Source organism: Didymella exigua (genome assembly GCF_010094145.1).
Source record: "Didymella exigua CBS 183.55 unplaced genomic scaffold M421scaffold_37, whole genome shotgun sequence".
NCBI lineage: Eukaryota > Fungi > Ascomycota > Dothideomycetes > Pleosporales > Didymellaceae > Didymella > Didymella exigua.
In genome coordinates, this window is record NW_022984811.1 from 26,873 (window position 1) to 48,048 (window position 21,176).

At 54.6% G+C, this 21,176-nt stretch overlaps 6 protein-coding genes across 6 annotated transcripts; 3 read left to right on the forward strand and 3 right to left on the reverse strand.

The window, feature by feature from the left end:
- Window positions 1–55: 55 nt before the first annotated feature.
- M421DRAFT_95293 (glycoside hydrolase family 3 protein) lies at window positions 56–2,957 on the reverse strand (the record flags this gene model as incomplete). The annotated part of the gene is made up of 4 exons (XM_033598294.1): window positions 56–947; window positions 999–2,563; window positions 2,615–2,719; window positions 2,901–2,957. 4 exons carry the CDS (start codon window positions 2,955–2,957, stop codon window positions 56–58), a joined length of 2,619 nt encoding a protein of 872 aa, XP_033444771.1.
- A 2,176-nt stretch (window positions 2,958–5,133) lies between these two features.
- Window positions 5,134–7,641, forward strand: M421DRAFT_424653 (uncharacterized protein). The gene has a single exon (XM_033593823.1). It carries the CDS (start codon window positions 5,213–5,215, stop codon window positions 7,244–7,246), a length of 2,034 nt encoding a protein of 677 aa, XP_033444772.1. The 5' UTR covers window positions 5,134–5,212; the 3' UTR covers window positions 7,247–7,641.
- Window positions 7,642–8,169: 528 nt separating this feature from the next.
- Window positions 8,170–9,540, reverse strand: M421DRAFT_95295 (uncharacterized protein; the record flags this gene model as incomplete). Its single annotated transcript, XM_033598295.1, has 5 exons — window positions 8,170–8,806; window positions 8,857–8,977; window positions 9,027–9,080; window positions 9,162–9,378; window positions 9,520–9,540. The coding sequence occupies 5 exons, from the start codon at window positions 9,538–9,540 to the stop codon at window positions 8,170–8,172; spliced, it is 1,050 nt and encodes a 349-aa protein (XP_033444773.1).
- Window positions 9,541–10,524: 984 nt separating this feature from the next.
- Window positions 10,525–11,784, reverse strand: M421DRAFT_95296 (uncharacterized protein; the record flags this gene model as incomplete). The annotated part of the gene is made up of 3 exons (XM_033598296.1): window positions 10,525–10,826; window positions 10,865–11,446; window positions 11,505–11,784. The coding sequence occupies 3 exons, from the start codon at window positions 11,782–11,784 to the stop codon at window positions 10,525–10,527; spliced, it is 1,164 nt and encodes a 387-aa protein (XP_033444774.1).
- A 2,367-nt stretch (window positions 11,785–14,151) lies between these two features.
- On the forward strand, window positions 14,152–16,929 carry M421DRAFT_72129 (uncharacterized protein; the record flags this gene model as incomplete). Its single annotated transcript, XM_033596849.1, has 6 exons — window positions 14,152–15,496; window positions 15,547–15,773; window positions 15,831–16,017; window positions 16,065–16,119; window positions 16,170–16,212; window positions 16,264–16,929. 6 exons carry the CDS (start codon window positions 14,152–14,154, stop codon window positions 16,927–16,929), a joined length of 2,523 nt encoding a protein of 840 aa, XP_033444775.1.
- Window positions 16,930–18,486: 1,557 nt separating this feature from the next.
- Window positions 18,487–21,041, forward strand: M421DRAFT_8625 (uncharacterized protein; the record flags this gene model as incomplete). The annotated part of the gene is made up of 3 exons (XM_033597586.1): window positions 18,487–18,585; window positions 18,640–20,915; window positions 20,966–21,041. The coding sequence occupies 3 exons, from the start codon at window positions 18,487–18,489 to the stop codon at window positions 21,039–21,041; spliced, it is 2,451 nt and encodes an 816-aa protein (XP_033444776.1).
- Window positions 21,042–21,176: the final 135 nt, after the last annotated feature.

Here is a 21,176-nt window from a genome sequence, read left to right on the forward strand (position 1 = left end):
CCTCCTCAGCATGCTCTAACGCACTCCCTCTTTCCACCAGGCTGCTCTGACACGATCAGGACCGGTACTCCGACAGATCAAGGTCGGCCTCGAGGTAGAGCTTCCTCGACGAAGCACCAACGTAGATCTTCTTGGGGTACTCGGAGATGACCCAGTTCTGGGTCTCGGTCTCCCAGTTGCTCACATCGCGGCGCAGGACATCAGCCGAGAACGTCACAGTCTGCCCCGGCTGGATGCTCAACCTGTCGAATCCACGCAGGACAACGGGCGGGTCGTCCGGACCGCCGAGGGAAAGGTACAGCTGCGCGACCTCGTCGCCGGGGAGCGTGCCATTGTTGGCGATCGAGGCCGTGACGGTGAATAAAACGTCCCACAGCTGCGGGTTGCCTCCTGGCGCGCCGCCGGCAGGGATGCGCTTCTGGGGTGATCCGTCGCTGGAGCCGGCGGGCCAGGTGTACTCCAGACCGTACTCCGGGTCGAAAGACGCTTTGGCGAGATCCGTGCTGTTCAGGTACGGGTAGATGAAGGTGCCCTCGCGCGTCAGGTTAGCGGGCCACTGGTAGTCCTGCAGGTCCGTGCTGAAGTTGCCTAGGGTGGGCGCAGCGGTGGTCTGGCCCGTTGTGGGCGTGTATTGACCGGCGCTCTTCTTCTCGACGTTGATGTTGGAGTACGAGAATGTGGTGTAGGAGAGTCCGAACCCGAATTCGTACACAGGTGTGATGTTTTTCTGGTCGAACGCGCGGTAGTCGATGAACACGCCCTCTTCAAAGTTGTCCTGTGGAGAGTCGTTGCCCGCGATGGGTGTGTAGATCAGGTCGGGACCGTACTCTTCGGCTGCGGTACCGAAGGTGAAGGGGAGCTTGCCGCCGGGGTTGACGCGGCCGTAGAGGATGTCGGCGATGGAATTGCCGGATTCTTGGCCGGGAAGACCAGCCCAGAGGACGGCGCTGTAGTATGTGTCAGTGAAATCGGAGTTGGGATTTAGTAGATGAGCTTACGTGACGTTCTCGGAGTCGTAGAAGGAGTTGACGAGGACGGGGCCAACGGAGTGGATGACAACGATGGTGTTATTGCAGAGCGAGGAAACGTTCTGAATCAGAGTATCGCCGTCGTGCCAGATGGTGAGGTTGTTGCGGTCACCGAAGTTGGTGTCGACGGTGATATAGCCTTCACCGGAGTCGGCGTTGACAAAAACAATAGCGACGCTAGCCTGTGCGGCCAAGATCTGGATCTGAGAGTAGGCATAGTTGTCGATGACGGATGATAGAAGACCACCAGCATCAGTGACTTCGCGCTTGATGGCCTCGAGCGGAGTAATGAGGTAGGGGAAGTCAGCGGTTCCTGAGCCCCAGCCCATGGCGAGAGTGCCGTTGTCGCAACCACGGTCACTGCAGCCGTTGGGTCCGTACAGATTTTCACCAGCATCCTTGCCGAAGACTGCGGTCCACTTCTCGTTTCCAGAGAGAGGGAGAGCGCCATTGTTCTTCAACAGGACCGTGGACTTGGCGGCCGAGGAACGAATAGCACGGAAGTGCTCATCACGAACATTGATGTGCTGGTTGACAAGCTCGTAGTCAGCCTTGCCATAGAAGTTGCGGTAGTTGTAGGTCTCACGAGTCCAGCTGTTGAAGTTGGTCTCAGTGGTGTCCTGGTCGCGACCAACGTAGTAGTAGGCAGCCATGATACGTGTTGCGGCATCGTCGAGGCGCCACTGGGGAACGGTGCCGTTGAGAACGGAGATGGTGAGGTTAGTTCCCCAGAAGGAGAAGCCTGAATTAAAGTCAGTGTCTCCAGGCATGGTCATGTCGAGACCGGCCTGAGTGGAGGAGACACCGCCGTGCTGAGCATCCCAATCTGACATAATGAAACCCTGGAAGCCGAGCTCGCCCTTCAGAATGTAGTTCTGGAGGTACGAGTTCTGGCAGACCTGAGAGTTGTTCGCTTTGTTGTAAGAGCACATGATTGAGCCCGTGCCAGCGCGTACAGCATCGGCGAAAGGCCAGAGGTACAACTCGTGCAGAGTCTTGTCATCAACATTGGTGCTGATAGCATCAACAAAGCCAAAGTCCTGGAACTGGCCAGGCGAGCGGAAGTGCTCCTGCTCATTCAGGATGAAGTGCTTGGTGCAAGCGATAACACCAGCGTCCTGGATACCGCGAACGGTCTCGGCAACAGCGTGGCCTGAGAGGTATGGGTCAGGTGAGAATCCCTCCCAGTTGCGACCGCCTTTAGGATTGCGGCCAATGGGGCCAACGACGGGTCCAAGCTGAACATCAACACCCTTGCCGCGGTGCTCTGAGCCCATTTGGTATCCTCGGCGGTAGAACTCACCACGGTCCCATGATGCAGCAACAGTGCCACCAGCAGGGAACGCAGAGACGTAGTCGGCGAAACGAACACCGAGAGGGCTGTCCTGCATACACAAAGCCTTGAAGCCGAGACGGGGAATCTCGCCCACGTTTCCGACACAATTATCACTCTGCCAGCCAGTGCCTGTTGTGAGATTGACCTTCTCGAGAAGAGTCAGTTGGCGAACAAAGGCTTGGGCCTTAGCATACGCTTCCTGATCCCACTGTCAGCGTCCGCAACAAGCGAGGTCAAGGATTGCACTTACAGCCCAGTCACCAGTTCCCTCGATCCACGGACTGGGGTAGAACGGCGGGCTGTCCGCATTGTTCAGAGGACTCGAACTGTTGGTAGGGTTCGTGTTGTTTGGGTACTACTTTGTGTCAGCTTTTGTACACAACAAGCCTGGAGAACCGTGGAAAACAACTTAAAGGTACGGAAATAGACCTGCAAAAAGAAACGCAGTATCTGGTACCATTGCTGCAGCTTCTGCAAAGCTTCAAAGTGCGATTGGCGCTGTCGTGCTGTTGCTAGGATAGAATGTTTGCACGTACCGATTGGGCCTGGACCAAGCCAATGGCCAGTAATGCTTGTGCGAGCGTCCGATGCATGACGTCGACGTTGCTGTCAGGGCGACACTGAAAGCAGCAAGAAATGTGCACACAAAAAATGCAAAGCTACTGGGTTGGTGGCAGGATAGATTTCCTGGAGCGCGCAACGTCAACAGCCGGGTGACATCGAGAGCTTTATGGGAGCTACGACAGGGAGGTAGCTACCAAGCTACCCGTTCATTAGCTCCGTGCGCGTCGAGCGATGCATCTTCCTGCGGGGATGGCCAGCAATGCCCTGCTGATCGCACCACAGTTCCCCCCAGCGACTTGATGGAGCAAGGCCCGAAGCCTCCGGAGTAGCGCGTCCGGCTTTGGCGCCGTCAAGCTCTTTTCCGGCTTCAACGTTTGCTAAGTTCGCGACTCTCCACTTTCCCAAGCCCTTTTCTGCGTTTCCTTGCAGATTTACACAAATGCCGTGGTTACCCCATGTCATGGCGCACCGCCACCGGCAGAAGTAGCTGCTTCCCGCACTCCTTGCGCAGACGGGATCGAAGATTGCAGCTGTCAGGCTTCGGTCGGGTACCTCTACAACAAGAACATCGTCATCTTCTCACGCCACGCCCCCGTCGTGGACTTAGGCTTTCTGTGGCGTCGGCAGCGGCTTGCGAGAGGAGCTTGGTGGGAGTGAACGACGCTGCTTGTGGCGCGCTATCGTCGATAGAAGTGCAACTTCAGCAATGGCGATGCGGGGTCTGTCGCACACCTAGAATCCTTCACGCTGTACTCCACCTGCACCACGTGCTGTTGAGAAAATCTAGCGTTCTGCTTGGAAGTCCGTGATCTGCTGATTGATGGATGTCACTATTGTTACATGCCGGATGATGACACGAATGATGGGGTACCCCACAAGTGCCCATATTGGCGACATTCCGGCTCATCCGTGGGGAAACTTCTCACCCCAGTCCCGTTCTGGTTTTCTTGTTGTGCATCCGCGGCGTAACACCTTGGAGGGATTTTCGGGCGTCACGGGGAGCTTTTGCAGAGGATTCGACTCCAGCCATCTATCGGCGGGTAAGAATACGACCGTACTGCGGCATTATTACGAGTAAGTTTGGCGATGTTGTAACTTAAGGGTGCTGCATATCGCCGTTGTCCGTCACGCCAGCCCAAAGCTTTCACCTTGGCTGTCAGTGCGAGCGGTGAGTAGTCGAGATTCTGTGCACGTGCGTGAATCTGGATATGCTGTGGTCATCGTATCACCGATACATGGTCGTCAAAATATGGGAACATCCACTCCTCGCCTGCTCTGGTAGACACGCGCGCCTGTGCAACGGAGCTAACAAGAGGCTCTTGCACAGCTTTACGGAGGCCAGCTCTCGTGGCTGACGGCACCGTTACACGTCCAACGCCGATCGATCCCAATTGATTGCATGCTAAAATCGCTCTTCAGCTCAGCCGCACTGCGTGTCGTGTACCTTGAGCCTGGGAGTTACTTTTCCTGGGTCCTGACAAAGCACATGCAGATGTGAACCGAACGTGATAAATCACCCACCAAGGTCTTTAAAATATCAGTCTTGTCGTCCACCCTTGACGTGCCGCCTCTTGTGTAAAGTTTTGCTTCCAAAGTTGCACAAGGAATCGACAGCATTATCCAGCAGCCAACTTACATGATTCCAGGACAACGCCACATAGTCAACTGTTTATGGTACACCTCACCTAGGCCTCAGACTTACCTTTTCGACAAATTCGCTAGAAATCTGGTTGAAACATCGACTTTTTCGCTCAGCTCCCCTTCGCATCTCAAAGCTGCGCCCTTCATATAATCTAGGGACATTCACGGTACCATGCAGCCTAACTTAGAATGGCGAGGTCGATCGATCATGAGCCAATAGGGCTACTCAGATGATCAACTGTGCCTTTTAACTAATATTTACCACACCCAGGAGAACGTACAGATCGGATTGGACCCAACAGAAATAGCCAATACAGCAGTCTTTAATCACTGGTGATTTCTTTGCAGACGTCGTCAGCGGGTGGTCACACCGGCAGCAGGACGCCTCAACCTTCTACACAACGAACGAACATCTTCAAACACAGACCTAAGCACCGTGACACTGTCTCGTAAGTACGGATCCTTGATAGACTCTGGCCAATGATGCTCACTGTAGCGCAAGGCTGCCTGCAGGCAACACCGCCCTAAACTCTGAGTCAACAATGAACACATCTTCTTGAGTCAGTTTTACGCTGTCAAAACATTTGCTTAAGAGGGTTGTGAGCACTTACTACTCACCTGGAAGTAAAGTGTTCATCTCGTCATGGGTTCTCGCTCAACCAAAGTTGCGGCGGCCCCGCACGTGAAGGCTGCTGCCTCACCGGTCGCACCTGCTCAACAGCATCACGAAAGAGGCAACCACACAAACGAAGCTGGACCCGTTGCAGTTTCAACACAGCCTTGCGACCTCAACGTTCCACCGCGAACAACCACCACCTCAACACAGCGGTACAGTGAGCCAGCGCAGACAGCAGTTATGGCTACCGAACTGAACACGGAAGGTGTACGGCACCTGGACGCCTTCGAGAGATTTCTTGCCGAGCGCGACCTGATGGCAATCGGTATGGACTATACAGCGCTCGTCAGTCCAGTTCCGATGGAGCAACTCCCAATGCTGCATCTACCTGTACCATCAGAGTCGCAAGGGCTCGAAGAGCCAGAGGTACAATGCATAGCTTGCTGCACGCAGCTACCAGAAGAGAATGATTCAATGTATGCGCAAAAGGTTATCAAGCCTTGCCGAGCATGCAACAGCGCGTACTGTATCTCATGTGTCAAGAACATGTTCCTCGACGCATGTAAAGACTCAACTCGAATGCCGCCACGCTGCTGCACGCAAATCCATGTTCACCACATGAAGTCCCACCTGACTGCTGGGGAGCTTACCGAGTACAAAGCGAGATACGAGGAGTGGAGCACACCAAAGCCATTCTACTGCCCAGTACCAACTTGTTCGACATTCATTCCGGAACGGCTACTACCACAGCAGGCAGGAACGAAAAGGGAGCAGAAGGTGGACTCTAGTGTTGAGACACCAACCTTGCCTACTTTCCAGTGCCCCAAGTGCGAGGGCGGAATCTGCACTGACTGCCGACAAGTAGTCCACCCTAACAGCCTCTGTGCAAGTCTGGATCTTGGAGTCGATGCAGATACCGCAGCCCTTCTCAAAGCATGGGGATACAAGCGTTGTCCAAAGTGCAGCCAAGGACTGAAGCGAATGTATGGTTGCAATCACATGAAATGCAGGTGTGGCGCGCACTTCTGCTGGGGTTGTATGAAGAGCAGAGATGATTGCGAAGGAGGTTGCAATGAGGATGAAGATGAAGAATTCAGCGGCTCTGAACCAGATGAACCTGAACCAATTTCGGGATCTGACGACGAAACAGCAGTAGGAACACAGATCACAACCTCCGAGACAACAGAGTCTGTTACAAAAACACTTGAATCAGATTCAACAGGGACCACTTCCAAGCATGCCCTCCGTCCACGGAATCTCGACGGTGGTGCAGCTCACTATTGGGAGCAGCAAGATCTGGACTTTGGCGAAGAGCCCACGGGCGATGTTCAAGACAAGTTCTGGGAGTGTCATCATGGATTCGAGCCTTACACTATCTCACTCACAGAGGCAATTTTAAAACACCCGTCGATGCTCGAAATGGAGTGCGTGAAGTGCTGGCGTGCTATACAACCTGACATCGACACTCCGCCCAAGCCAAAGACTGCCCCAGAGCCAGCAAAGATTCCACAAACTGGCGTTATCACAAGACGAGGTAGCCCAAATCGCGTCCGCGGTCGTGGTGCTCGTGTTGGTGGACGTGGTACCGTAGCCCGACTTCGTCCTGCAGCATACGTGCCTCCACGCGGCCTGATGCGATCAGATGCCACTGTTGGTACTGCACCACATCTAACCGTACAACTGCTACATGTTGCCGGACCCTCTTCACGGCTGCGTGGCGATCCAATGGAGGACGTACAGTCCGAAATAGACGATGATAAAGAAATCGTCTTGGAGCATCAAACTTCGAACATCTTCAGCACCCCTTCCATTACATTCAGCATAGCACAAGAATGCCACAGCTGCAGCCTACTAGTCTGCAAAGGCTGCGCAGACTTATTGCTAGCCCAACGAGAGGCCGAACGCGCAGCACGAACCGCAGACTTCGAAGCTCGTCAAGCAGCACTCATCGCTGCTGCAGCCGCCACAAACGCTCAAGGGTCGAATGAGGCCCAAGAGTCGACACAGGTACCAACTTCACCCAGCCTCGACGGGCAGTCGCCTCCTTTGCTGCTCGACTGATCGATTCCCAGCCTTACCGTGGGGCCCCCAGGGGGAGATCGGCTGCACGTCATGTCTGGGAGGAAATCTTGCTCGTGGAGTTTCTGTTACTTCAAGCTGCGGTAGTGTATTTCATTGCGGGATTCATTACATGTTTCATTAGAGAGGTCATTGCGAATGAATTTGGCATTGCCAGCATGGCGAGGCTTTTTAACTGTTCTTCGATTTGCACGACATGGCTAGTTGGTAAGTATGTTCTTGAACGACACATTTGTTTCCCGTGAAGTGCTTCCTGTCTCCACAACACATATTCGTGTTTCAGAGCCTTCGTTTCACCTGTTCTTTTCCGTAGCATATGCGATTGGTATTAATCTACCTCTGTTCGACTGCAAGTAGACTGTCGTTTCCCTCCACTACATGTCCCAACTCAGACACGCATGATCCGTATCTTGGTCAGCGCGATCTGCCAACTTTCTCCAGCGACGCTGTATTGTTTCAATTTGCAGCGTGAATCTGTGTGCAGTCTTAGAGAGAGAATTGAACAGGTAACAGGAGTGACTGTAGAAGGGACTAAAGACAGGACTGTTAAAAAGATGCAGCATGATTTTGACTTCGAGATTTGCAGGGAGATGGAACGATGAGTGATCATGCAAGCAATTTTCATCTAGATCAAGAAAACATAACGACCCCGAAGGTGACCGAGCCGTGGACCAAACACAAGTAAGGGATTCACCGCAAGTGGAGAGATGTAAACACCGATTAGATGGGAAGATTTTCCTGCCGTCCTTCCGTTTTAGAGAATCCTTATATGGTGTTCAGCTCCTCCGTTCAATCGTCCATTCGTCAGATCGCCTTGTTGTCGTATCATTGAGACGTCGTCGGGACGAACGTCAAGCACGAACTTGTGAAGGTGCGCACTTTGTCGACGCAGTGTCGAGAGGCGTCTATGCACCGAGGCTGGGGAATGCGGAGGAGTCGTTGACGTTGACGTTAGCAGCGCCACCGCGGCCACCACGGGGACCAGCAGCACCACGGCCCTCGCCACGACCACGTCCACCACGGCCCTCACCGCGAGCACCGCGGTCACCACCACGGCCGCGACCCTCGCCGCCACGGAACGAACCACGGCCCTCGCCGCGGCCACGGCCACCACGGTCACCACGACCACGGGAACCACCCTCGCGGGGGGGGGGAGCGAGCATGCGGTCGCCGTCGAGCTCGACGTGAACCTTCTCCTTGCGCTGGCGCTCACGCTTGGCTTTGCCGCCGGAAGCGGCGAAGAAGTCCTCCTCCTTGCGCTCGACCTGGGTACCCTCAGGGAACTGCTTGGAGCTGCCCTCATTGGCCTTGCGGAGGTTCTGCTCGCCAAGCTTCAGCTTCTTCTCAGCCAACTCGGCAAGGTAAGCGGTGTAGGACTTGGAGTTATCCTCGGGCTCAGGCTCAGCGACCTCAGCCTCAGCGTCCTCCTTGACAGCCTCCTTCTCTTCCTTCTGGGCGATGGCCTCACCGGCCTGCTCGTCAGCAAGCTCGGCCTCGCCAGTCTCGGCACCCCAGCCGTGGGCGGCCTGCTTCTCGTGCTCGCTGTGGAGTGTTAGATATATGGTCCAATTCATTGAGATCGTATACCGTACCCAAGACCGGTCCTGGAGTGACGGTCGCCGTCGGCGCGGGCTGGACCACCACGGCCGCCACGGGCACCACCGCGAGAACCACGTCCGCGACCACCACGGCCACCACGCTGCTGCTCAGGCTCTGCACAGAATCAGTAGAAGTTGGGATCGATGATTTGATGTCTACTCACCGCCAGAACCGCGTTGACGGTTGCTGCTGGCGCCGACACCGCGATCCCTGAAAGCTGTATGCTATCAGTCCATGCTCGTTTGACGTCCTCTGTCCCCGTTTTGCCTCCTCTTGGAGAATATCAATCTCGACGTACCGTTGTCGTTGGCGTTGCTGTTCTGCTTAGCGCGGCTCTGGTTGCCCTGGCGCTCGACAGGAGGAGCAGCCTTGACGTCGGAGCCGTCGCGCTTGCCGTGCCTGGGAGCGGCCTTGTCGATGGCCTTTGTTGGTGGCTCAGCAGGCCTATTGGGGTCGAGCTCCGGGTCGTTGCCTGCGGGGTCGTGAGCGAGTTTTCGCAAGCGGTGAACTTCGAACTAGCATACCCAGCAACTCGTACATGTTCTGTAATCGTTATTAGCTATTGCTTGTTGGTAGAGGTATTTGCAAGCGCCCCATTGAGGCCTGTACTGTGGCGCGGGGCTGCAGCGGACGCTTGAGGGCAGGTGCAAGCTTACCTTGGAAGCAATTGTCGTCATCTTGATGGTTTAGAGCGCCTTGTGCGCTTTGCCCTCTTAGATGCGCAATCTGCCGGGGTGAAAAGAAAAAATGCGAGAGTTGACCCTACGGTTCTAGGGACTGGACTCTCGGTGGTGGCTCTCAAACGAGGTGTTGACGCTGGTGGAAGCACGCTTGCAAGCCAGGCAAGAATTCGTGTGGGTTGGTTCGCTTAGTCAATTACAAGGTGGGCGGGGCACGGGCCAGGGCGTACTTCAAATGAGAGCGCACGACGCTGCGAATACTTGCACATGTACCGTCAATTGGCTTCTATACTACTTCTAATTCAAGTTGCAGGGTGCTACAAGGGTCCGTGGTTGCCTGTGCGGCGTCAGACGTCGCTGCCTCAACATCTGGCACATCTCGCTTAATCGAGACAGCTTGGACTCGAGCTAACGTCACCCCGAGGCTCGTGGTGTATGTCTTTGTTGCGCCCTTGCTTGGACGTTGAGCATTGGCTTCGGTATTTATGTATGTACAAGGCAACAGTCGGTCTCCAGATCACTTGACCGACTGCGCCGTAGAAGGGCTTTGCTTGATCCCTTCTAGCCAGTCCGGTCGTATTTCCCTCAAGTAGAGAACCGTGAACAGCTTGATCCAGCCTGAACACACCCAGATAAATGCTCCTCCCAACTCACGAGGAAGAGCTACCCAAAAGGCTCAATTCCTTGTCAAAAGTGGTGGTGTAACCATACAGCAAAGAAATGTCTATGACACCCATAAAGAAAAACAATGATAATGGCTAGTATCGAATGAGATCAAACTTTTGGGAATGGTGCCAGGTCTATGGCCACCGGTTGCCGTTATTGAAGGAACGCCGTTATGATGCCTGACGATGTCGAAGCCAGTCGTGACGCCCGCTAAAGAACACATTAAAAACGTATCAGTTGGTAAGCTTCCAGATGTTGAAGGTAGGTGTCCTATATACCCTCCTCTTGGCCTAATCATATTCATCCTTGCGTCGATCATCTCGATTCATACATGGTGGGGAAGTGCATGCTAGCAGAGAGCCCGAATGGATCTGCGTCCAGCATCGGATCGTAGGGGTCGAAGAGGTGGTTCATGTTGTTGTTGTTGAATGGCTGGGTGCCATCGTTCGGTGCCAGCGTGGCTGGGCTTGCGAATGGTGGGTTTTGCGCAGGCGGCATGGGTGGTGGCATGCTGTTCGACGGCGGGAAGCTGTGGTGCGGGAAGGGTCCGGGGCCGGCCGGCTGATCGCTTGGTTCCTCGTGGTCGTAATTGTCTGCTTGCTCATCGTACTCCTGCTCTATACGCCAATCAGCCTAGGATTACTAGGTCCTATACCTACGTGTGGGCAAGGAAATTTAGGGGTCAGCTTGCCTAGTTGGTTCATGTGGTCCGAGTATTGAGACTGGTAGAAGGAAGAGGGACCGCTGCTCTGAGTTATTCCATTTGTATTAGCACCAACAGTTGATGCTCCCTGTACGCCATTGGGAGGCCCTTGATTTGTGATTGACCGTTGTGGGCCTGTCATCATGGGATTGAACTGGGATCTAGGTGGCTGCGGGCGTAATTGCTGCTGCTGGGGCGGGATAGGCCCAAAATTGGGAGACACAGAATGACCTTGAGGCATGAAGTTGGGCGAGCGCGCAGCTGATACAGCGGGCGAGGACAAGTGGGAGCCTGGTGTAGGCTGCGATAGTGGTGATCGTTGGATAGGCCCATCCGGTTGTATCATAGGCAAGCCATTGGTACCATCAGCCTTCGATGGTCCCTGCAACGATCGCCTCTGTTGCTGTCTATTCAAGATAGCACGTTGCTGAAGCGGTGGCTGATTCGGAGACGTGTGTGCAGAGACCGCAGGCCTGATGGGGCCTAGGTTTGGACTGCCAGTCTTCGCGCGCAACTCAGCCTGGACGTCGATGCCTGGTGGAGCATGGGTTAGCGTGTGTCGGCATTGACCTGGCTGATAAGCAATTGGTACCTTTCTCTAGTAAGACTCTCTCCAGTAGAGAGTTCTTATACCGGAGCATAAGACATTCGTCAGCGGCGTTGCGGTGACTGTTCTGCAGATTCTGCAGCGTCTCTTCATGGTGCTTGATCGTGCTCTCCAGCTGCTTGATGTACTCGGTTCGTCGCTCGCGGAAGGCCGCCTGTGCTTGTCTATTGCGCTGCTTGCGCTCCTCCGAGGTGGCATAAATCTTACGACGCTTGATTAGTCCAATTCGTGACATGTCATACGGTTGCGCAATTGCGGCGCTCATGATAGGCAAGATAGTGCAATTGCAGGATTATGGAGAGGCTCACGGGTTTGCGACCGCCTTTGCGCTTCTGCTGCTGCGGGTTGTCCTGGGTATATGTCTCCGCCTGGCCCGGCTCGGGTGAGTCTTCGATAGAGGACGTCGAGCCTTCGCGCGGATCCTCTGCCTTTCCCACGGGGGCCGTCATAGCTGTTACGCTATTATCTCCCATCTGCGTCCACCGTACCCCTCCGATCTGATAGAGGGGCACAGGAGCGCCAAGGAGCAAGATAGACGCGACAGTGAACAGGCGTTACTTGCGGAAAGAGGCTCTGTATCGGCTAAGCGCGCGCTGGGGTAGACTGCCGCAGCACCGGGTCGAGTAGCGATTGCGTTTGTATGGGGGTTTGATAATGTCTGATAAGAATCCAAGGAGTCGAGCGCTGTGGGTGGCCGCGCAGATGTTGTGAGGTAAGCTCTTGGGTAATGGAAACGAAAAAGGGCCAGCGGAGGGCGGAGGTGCTGGACTTCAAAAGGCGCGGGGCGGACCACGTCCAGTTCACGGTGCCGAGCGCTGCTTCAGTGTGCTTGAAGATTCATCTGCAGAGGACAGCAAATGGTAGCGAATTGCAACCGAGCGCCACTCCTGGGCGCCTGCACAGGCTGCACTTGACTCTGGCCAAGGCGTGCGGAGATGCGGTTGGCGGACCAGCTCAAAATTTTCTGCGCGGGGTGTGCGCTGCATCACAGGGCGCATCACCACTGCCCTCGAGCAACAGTGCATCGTGGAGGAGCCGTACAAGGCAGGGACAGCCGATACGAACGCCAAAGCTGTATGCAGCATAGCTAAGCTCTAGCTCCCGCGCCACCAGGCAGAGTTTGTTGAGCATCTCCGGCATGTTCAGCAGGGCCGCGCGAGCCTCATCTTTATCAGGACCGGCTGCCTCCCCTGGATGTCACGGATGTTCGAACACTATCATTGCGTGCGTCATGCATCGATCACGAACTTTTTGCATCATCCCACGACAACCCACTGTTGAAGCCGAGGAGCTGCTACGGAACGGCTGAACCACCTCGGGTGGCCTTGCTCCCTGCACCGAGGCCACGCGCTGTAAGACGCGGAAGCTTCGCCATGAAGTCACTGCGTGCTGATACCTGGCTTTGGCGTCGTAAGGCTGACGATTGAGCAATCTGATCTGAGGCTGGTGGCAGAAAAAGCACCCAAGCAAACTTGCTCTGAAGCCTCTCGCCCAACAATAACAACCATTTCAGCTTTCATCAGGCTTGCACGGCTTGTATGTTTAGTAAGCATAAGACAGGACTTGGTAATTGAACCTACAAAAAATCATGCACGAACACCGAGAACGGCGCAGACACCACAGGGGCTGGTCACGAGGAAGAGCTTGGTCTGCACCCCGCTTAAACGGCGCCAGCACGCGCAGGCTCCTGATTCGCAAGCAGCCGTAGGGCAGTCTACCCGACACGTCCGTTGCTGAAAATTCGCACTTTGGAACCACTCTTTGCAGGTCTCTCGCCTTAGAGGAATACCCGTGCTGCTATCCCAATTTGGCAAATAAAGGTCATGCGCCGCACCTCTCGAGAACAGCTGACCTTGACAGGGTCCACAGGTCGAGGCCGAGACTCGTGCGAGACTGCTGGTCTTACGTCCAATGTATCCGCCATGGTGCGTCGTGATGTTGAAGGGCCGATGTGTGTCGACAGCTTCACTGCGCTGCTTGGCGGCGAGTTGAAAGGGGTGAGTCTGGTGAGGCGGAAAGACGGATGGACCAAGCAATTCTGCTACGTCCCAAAGCAGCGAAAAGCAGCGAGAAGGTAAGGCGTTGCAGATGTATCGGCTGTGCAGTCGAATGTTTGCATGAAGAATGATAAGGCCACAAAGATTTTGAGAAGGCAAGGCTTTCTTTGTACGACACTAGCCGGTAAACAACACCATTTATCAACCTTCACCATGGCGAACAAATGGAACATAGTACACTGCACTCAATAACTGATGCTTGTTCTTGCGGACCGAAGTAAATGCTCCTTGAAAACACTGTTGTCGATTGCTTCAAGCTTCCTTCCTTCTTCCAGTCATGTCTCTGCACGCGTCTCGACTTCCTCCTTGCGAGATGGTTTTGACCGCACTTACCATGCGCTCAAGAACCTGACATTCGACGTTCGCGACGATGCAAAACACCGCCATGCACACCTTAGTCGACAGACCTCACCCTCCTCCAGGATATAGAGCATCGAAATAGCTCACATGACTTTTCTCCTGCTTTCAACAGTAACGGATACCGCATCAATCACACGGTCAGCATCATACCCTTAGTCGCCAGCTTCCTAATTGGTCGTCGCGACACTGCCATTGCAACACTGGGGCAGGCTGCAATGAAATTGGCTGAGCTTGCTGGACGGCTGTTGAAGGGGTCAGGTCACTCGCAGGCACAGCCAGGCGACGGATCATACTCCGAGACTCGACCTTCGTTCGAACGAGTGAGCGGCTCATCTTTTGCAGCGTCACCCGAATTGGGCGTCAGTGGAAGTGCCAGCAGTGAAGGCATGGTTAACAGCGCCTTCGGAGAACTCAGAGCGCCATCTCTGCACGCACCCTCGTGGGCAAAAGCTCGACCTCTCTCCGATATCCGCGAACTTACCGAACCGAGTCTGGCAGATACAATACCGCGAAGACTTCTCTCAGATAATAATCTGCCTCGCAGCTTATCTCGACCAGAGTTGTCACGAAAACAGTCTGCCGCATCAAGGCGCCGGCCGAGTACAGACACTCGATATGGTGAGAATCGAGAACCGGACAGGAAGAATAGCGTCGACAGCAATGGGGGCAGATCTATGTACCGAGGTCGATCCTCTAGAACACCTTCACCACCGAGTCCTGCGGACAACAGCAGCCTTTCCAGTATATACAGCATTCCACCTGGCAGTGTCCCACCCCGATCCTCCTCGCGTACGCGTGCACGTAGCGAATCTCGACCTCGACGGGCACATGCAGCGCAACAATTCTCGACAACCCAGCGGCCTCCTGCAAGTATTGCAACACACACGATACCTACGATACCACGGCCTCCTTCGAGAGGCGCTGGCCATACCATACCTCGACATGGCCAATCCCTATCCCCTTTACGCCATGTCGCTACTCGAATAGACCATACATCGTATAACAATAATCGATGCATACCTTCCAGAACATTCATCCGCGAACCTCTGTCGAAAGAACTTCTCGAGTTTCCCTCGCATCGCCATCCTCGCATTGAGCTGGGACTAGACCTGTCAGCAAGTATATTTGTCGGTGGTGGATCGATTGAGGGGACCGTTCAGATCAACATTGACGATGCTGAGCGAATTCGCCATAGAAGGACGCTGGACATTGCTCGAATATCTATCGACTTGTTGGGTATAGAGGAAATGAGTGGGAGCAGACGCTCTGTCTTTCTCAATCTTGCTACCGAGCTGATCGACGAGGATCACCCGCCACCGTCACACATGGTCTACGATCAGAAACCTATCAGCTCTAACGATTTGTTCTGGCACTTGATGCCCTCCTTCACCAACCTGGCGTTTAGTCTGAGCCTGCCGCTTAATGTTGGACCGCCACCTTTTCATTCAAAGAACGCCCGCATTCGATATGCATTGTGCGTCTCGCTGCTCATCCGTGACCACGGCAAGCAGTACATCGTCAGAACGTCGGACGACGTTACTGTCCTATCAGTCTACGATCGTGAGTCTTGTCCTGACCTATAATTTCCGGGGATGCTAACCTGTTCGAAGCCGAAAAAGCCCTCATGTCACTCCCCAGCCCTCTCACTGCCTCAGATGAGTGGGTCAAAATCCGCGACACTTCACTGGATGTTGTAAAAGTTACAGCGGGCCTGCACAGACAGGTCTGGGTCAGCGGCACCAGCATCTATGTCGATGTACACATTATGAACAACAGCCGCAAAGCAATTAAGAAGATTGAACTACAACTGGAGCGAGATATCCTATGTTACAAACACGTTTGTCCGACAGTATTCCAGGGTCTTCCAGCGTTGTGCTAATGACTCTTGGTGTAGGCTGCGGCGTCAACCATGGAGAAGTCTGCAGGTCAAGCACGAATCTTTGACAACAACGAGCGCTCGATCCTCAGTAAGAGCTCTGTGAAGCAGGGCGCTGCCGGATGGCATGGTGTACCTTCTCACCAGACACATATTCGCACTTGCGATCTCGAAGTGCCCCGCGGACATGCCACAGTGAAGTGCGGTATGTGGTCGCCGCTACGCTGGCTGTAGTAGTGACTGACAGACCAGGCAAATATTTTGAAGTCCGTTACTTCTTGAATGTCATCGTTGGCAGCGCCCATACGTAAATCTCCGAGAACCTCACCTGTCTCGGCCGCAGCTCACCTTGTACAGAAAACTCGTCACTGTTCAATTGCCGATCGTACTGATTCACATGGTGAGTATCTTTCCGTTGGTGGAAAAGTGTGTGCATAGCTGATACTCTCAGAATTCCCTTGACGTTGTGCCAAACTCAGTCGCGCAAGTAGCTATGGCCATAGAGGAAAAGCGGACCGCACACACATACCAACGCGGCCACTCTCCATCACAGCTGGGTCGCAAGCGCTCACAGTCTGTCCAAGGCCGCGCATTTGCTGCGCCGCGAATGCAGTCGCTCGATCGAATGCGAGCACAAGTGGAAGATCTCCAAGAGCTCGGCGAGACACTCGATCATAGTCCTCGCAAGTACGCCATCCGGCGCATGGACTCGAATTGGGATTATCATACGCCGCCTTCCAATCGCAAGGGCAGAGTCGTCGAAGATGGTGTAGCTGCAGAGCTGCAGGACAGGTTGCGGAGAGTGCGCTCGAACGAGACTATAGGTTCCAAACAGCAGACTTTGAACCGGGGCAACTCATCAAAGTCGAAGCGTGCCCAGTCAGCACTCGGATTCAGAGAGGCTGAAGTTCGGGATGACATGGAACTCGCAGGTCTAGGTATATCTGGTGAAGGCCCTTTCAAGCAACGACTGGAAAGAAGTCGCTCGCGACAATATCAATTCGTCAAAAAGAAGAGCGTTGAGAGATGGAAAGGCGTGGCCTCTTCCGGTGTGGGCTGGCTCAAGGGCAACAACGGCGGCAGCAAGGATGAAAGGGTGCGAGAGGATTGGGTTTGACCCTTGCAACGCCCTTTCGCTGAGCGTGTTTTTCGTGCATACAGTGCATTGAGAGCATTTGGATACAACCATTGTTATGTTGTACTCACCACCTAATACTCCATCTACAGGCTGCTTTGCAATCGAGAACAACCAGGTCTCCATTCACTAACGACAGCCTGTTCTTGATAATCCACAAACCAGCATAAGAGGCTTCGATACGACGTTGCCGAACATCCAGCTAAAGGGCCGAAAGGATCACATGACTTACCAGCCAACTTCGTCATTGCGTCTGGACGTCTCGACCCAGGAACGCGGCTTGCGACGTGCACCTTCCATCGCCAACCTCCCCAATGACAACTCTCCCAATTTGGCAGCCAAGATGATGTTGATGGATGGTTGCATCATGTCAGCGTGTTGATGACGCACTAGGATCAACAAACGCGTTCGGCGAGCTTTGAGCTTGATGGCAACAAATGAAGGGCCACGATCCCCCAAACGCTGGCATGCCCCGGATCGAGCGTCCGCCCTGCGTAACTGCAGGGAACATCGTGCTAAGGGGGCTTGGTGTCCACGGGGGTTCGCTGGCTTGCGAACGCTCCTCGCTGACGTGCAATGCAAGGTTGGGCTTGCCGTTTCGTTTGAAAGGGTGGGTGCGTCAGGAGTGAGGTTGAAGAGTGCAACTGTTTGGATCGAGGTGTTTGTGAGGCGGCGCAGGAAACAAAGAAAGTGCTGCGAGGCTATCTCGAGAAATTCCAGCCAACAAACAAATTCTGCTCCAGCTGTCAGATGTCAACAGGCGTTCATTCTCTCGCCGCAATTGTCGAAAATGCACTATCGCCTCGCACACGTGACCGGTCATCAGCGACGCGCACGGATATGCATTACGAGAGTAATTTCGGGGCGCAATTGCAGCTCGACGTCTGCGGCTCTTGGACTATCTTATCCCTATCGATAGCTCACCGCGTTCGACAGCGCGCGACAGTTGACGTCGTTTCGTCTCGTCTTCTGCAGGAGCTTGCGCTGCGATTTTGCGTTCGACGCCAATCGGTCGCGTCACTGAAAACAAACACCGGCACGTCCCAGTGTAGGAGCCACCGCGGTGCGCGGCCCACTTACCCAACCCCATCACCTGCGAACGCACCGACGCCACCTGCCACTTTGCGCCAACCTCAGTAATTCTCGACACACGCATCGCACATTCTAGACGGAAAGTGGACATTGACAGCAGAGGTAAGCAGGTTCCTTTGGTTGTGGTGGAGGGGTATCGACGTCAAGGACTCGTGCCGTGGCTGCTGAGAGTCGGGCGGGCGCAACCCCTTCAGGATGCGCCTCGTTTGTTCGCAGGCATGCGCGTCGAGTACGAAGGAGTCGCGTCGCCTGTGTCGTGATGCAGCCGGCCCTATTTGGTAGCGACTGCCCGCAACATACGACCCTCAGCAACGGCGACTGGACAGCTGGTCTGGTTGGTCCTGCAGCCAACCATGGTTGCCAGCATGGCAACGAACAGCAAACATCCATAAACAACCAGGACGCTCGCTAATTCCCACTTTCTTCAGTCGCCTGCGCCCATGCAAGATGCCGCCGCGAGTTGGACTCCGTTCCCGCCGGGAGCCTGACGCCCAGCCGCAGTCCGATGCAGACACAATAGCGACACCCTCGCGAAAACGCAGACGCGTAAGTAGTTCCGTCCGTAAACAAACATTCAGGCGTTTTTACTCACTGGACCAGCTCAACGGCAACGAGCCCACAGCCGCAGCGGCCGACCCTCCACGCACACGCAGAGACGAGTCAGTCGCCAGCAATGACAGTAACACCACACTACCGAATGCCGATGACGAAGACCCCGTGGAGAGGCAGAATCGAATAATTGCCGCCCTCTGTGTTCCCTCGAACTACACGCCAAACGCCGCCGTCGACTACGCCAACGACCTGCAAGCCCGCAAAAATCAGGGCCATAACATTGCCGCTTTTGCGAAAATAGCAGCTCGCGACTGGTGCTTTTTCGTGCAGGAGACTCGGATCCTTATTGGGCGTGCAGACTCGTTGATCCGTCCACAGCCGCCCAGTTCAGAGGCGAACATCCCTGGTCACCCGCAGAGTGAAGCCCATTCAGTCTCGAACTGGGGAGTGCACATCGATTTGGGCCCTGAACGACAAGTCTCGCGCGTACACGCCGAAATCTTCTTCGACTCAGCGGATCAGGGCTGGTACATCATCGTGAACAGCCGCAACGGTCTTAAGCTGGACGATGTGCATGTGACGAGAGGCCAGACGGAGTTGCTGCATAGTGGTATCTGTATTAGTATTATGGGCACCCAGATGTTGTTCCTTCTGGCCAATCAAGAGGATCACTTTCATCCAATGCTTCTACGACAGGCGAACGGAGAAGAGGCCGGAGAATCTGGAGACGACGGCAACCCACCCTCGCGATCGAACCACAACATACCACCAAGCGGACCCACACCGAAACGCGAGCAGTACGATCCATTTCCACCCTCGTCACATCCACGAAATCGCGAGAATAAGCACCTGTCTTCGCAGGCCTGCTACAACCAGATGACTTCCACTCCCGGTCGCCCACCGCCAGGTACTCCTTTAGCTTTCCAGCAGGGGACCGGCCAACTCAGCAGCAAAGGCTCTCCCGCCACCTTTTCTCGAGGTGTCATGATTGACTCGGCCGACGAAGTCGACTACAGCCATGACCAGGCCAAGGACATCAAACCACCATACAGTTACGCACAGCTAATTGGACAAGCCATTCTGAGTAATGACGAAGAGATGCTGACCTTGGCAAACATCTACGACTACATCAAGTCACGATATGCGTTCTTCCGGTTCACCAATGGTGGATGGCAGAACAGCATCCGTCACAACCTATCCCTGAACAAGTCGTTTGAAAAAGTTGCACGCCGAACCGACGAGCCTGGCAAGGGTATGAAATGGAAGATCGCAGATTCAGAACGCGAGGAGTTTATCAGGAAGCAACTGCTAAACCCGCGCAAGGGTGGTGGAATAGCTATTGGCTTTCGACCTGACGGCTCTGGACCTAGCTCGCCTGCGCTCGGTAATCCATCTCAGGCTACAGAGCGACTGATCGGCGCTCTTGATCGCGGACACCCCATTTCTCGAATGAAGTCACCCCCCCGTTCTGCGACACCGCCTCTTTCCTCAGTCCCTGCACCCAACGAGTCGTACACTCCTGATCGTGGATCCCGTCCGTTTGGTGCCCTCAAGCAATCACCCAACGTTCGGGAGATGAACCACTTCGTCACACCCGCTAAGCGCCTCGTATACGGTGGTAATGATGGACGCCATCCTCCATACATCAAGACTGAAGAGCCCAGATCACATCTCGAATCATCACCCAACATGGATCCTGTCAAGCCAATGGTCCAAGGTCTTGGTTTGACTGGTTTGAAGAGCGAAGCAGCGAACTCACCTCCCACGCTTTATTCGGATGCCACGACTAGCAACATCCAGGGTAACCATGATGCAAGCCGAATGAACAACGCCCTTGTAACACCACTCGTAACTCGCCATGCACCTCGTCTCGCACCTCCCAGTACTGCGCAGATGCCCAGCCAGTACATGAACTTCTCTAGTCCGGCACCTTTCTGGAAATTTGTCGACCTGCCCAGCACGCCCGCCAAGTTCCCTATCGATCTTAGCCCAACTAAGATGCATCATGATGAGAAAGACGAAGAAGATGCTCAGCCTAGTTCGCCTCCGATGCTCCCCGACGAGGATCGAAGCGTTGAACCCGAGGATCAGGACGCGTCTGACGACAAGCCGGGTGATGATGAAGATGTTGGGCCAGAGAGCCCGAGCCGCACTGTCAGCCGGCCAGTCAGTCGCCGCGATCTTGGCGGCAGCCAGCGGAGCAGGAGCAATTCTAACGTCAACGTTCTTGGCCCAAGTGGATTGGGCGGCATGGTCAGAGGTGCTAGCCTCAATAGCTTTGAGGAGCAGGACGAGCCGGAGGATGAAAGCTATGATCTGTCGAAGTAAGTTACTCGTTGAGGTCGTAGAGAGTAATCTGCTAACCACCCACCAGGGGCTTCCAGAAGATTGGCTCGTTCCACCACAGCATGGCGCAGGCACACGGTGTTGTCGGTCGCTCTGCTATTTAGGAAAATTCCGGAGCGAGAAACGTATTCTTTGTGGAGCCTCATTGGAGGAGCGAACAATATGTATGAGAAGACCACCTCTACCATGCAAATAAGCAGCTCGGCACTATCGATAAGCGCTCAGCCACTCGCATCCCG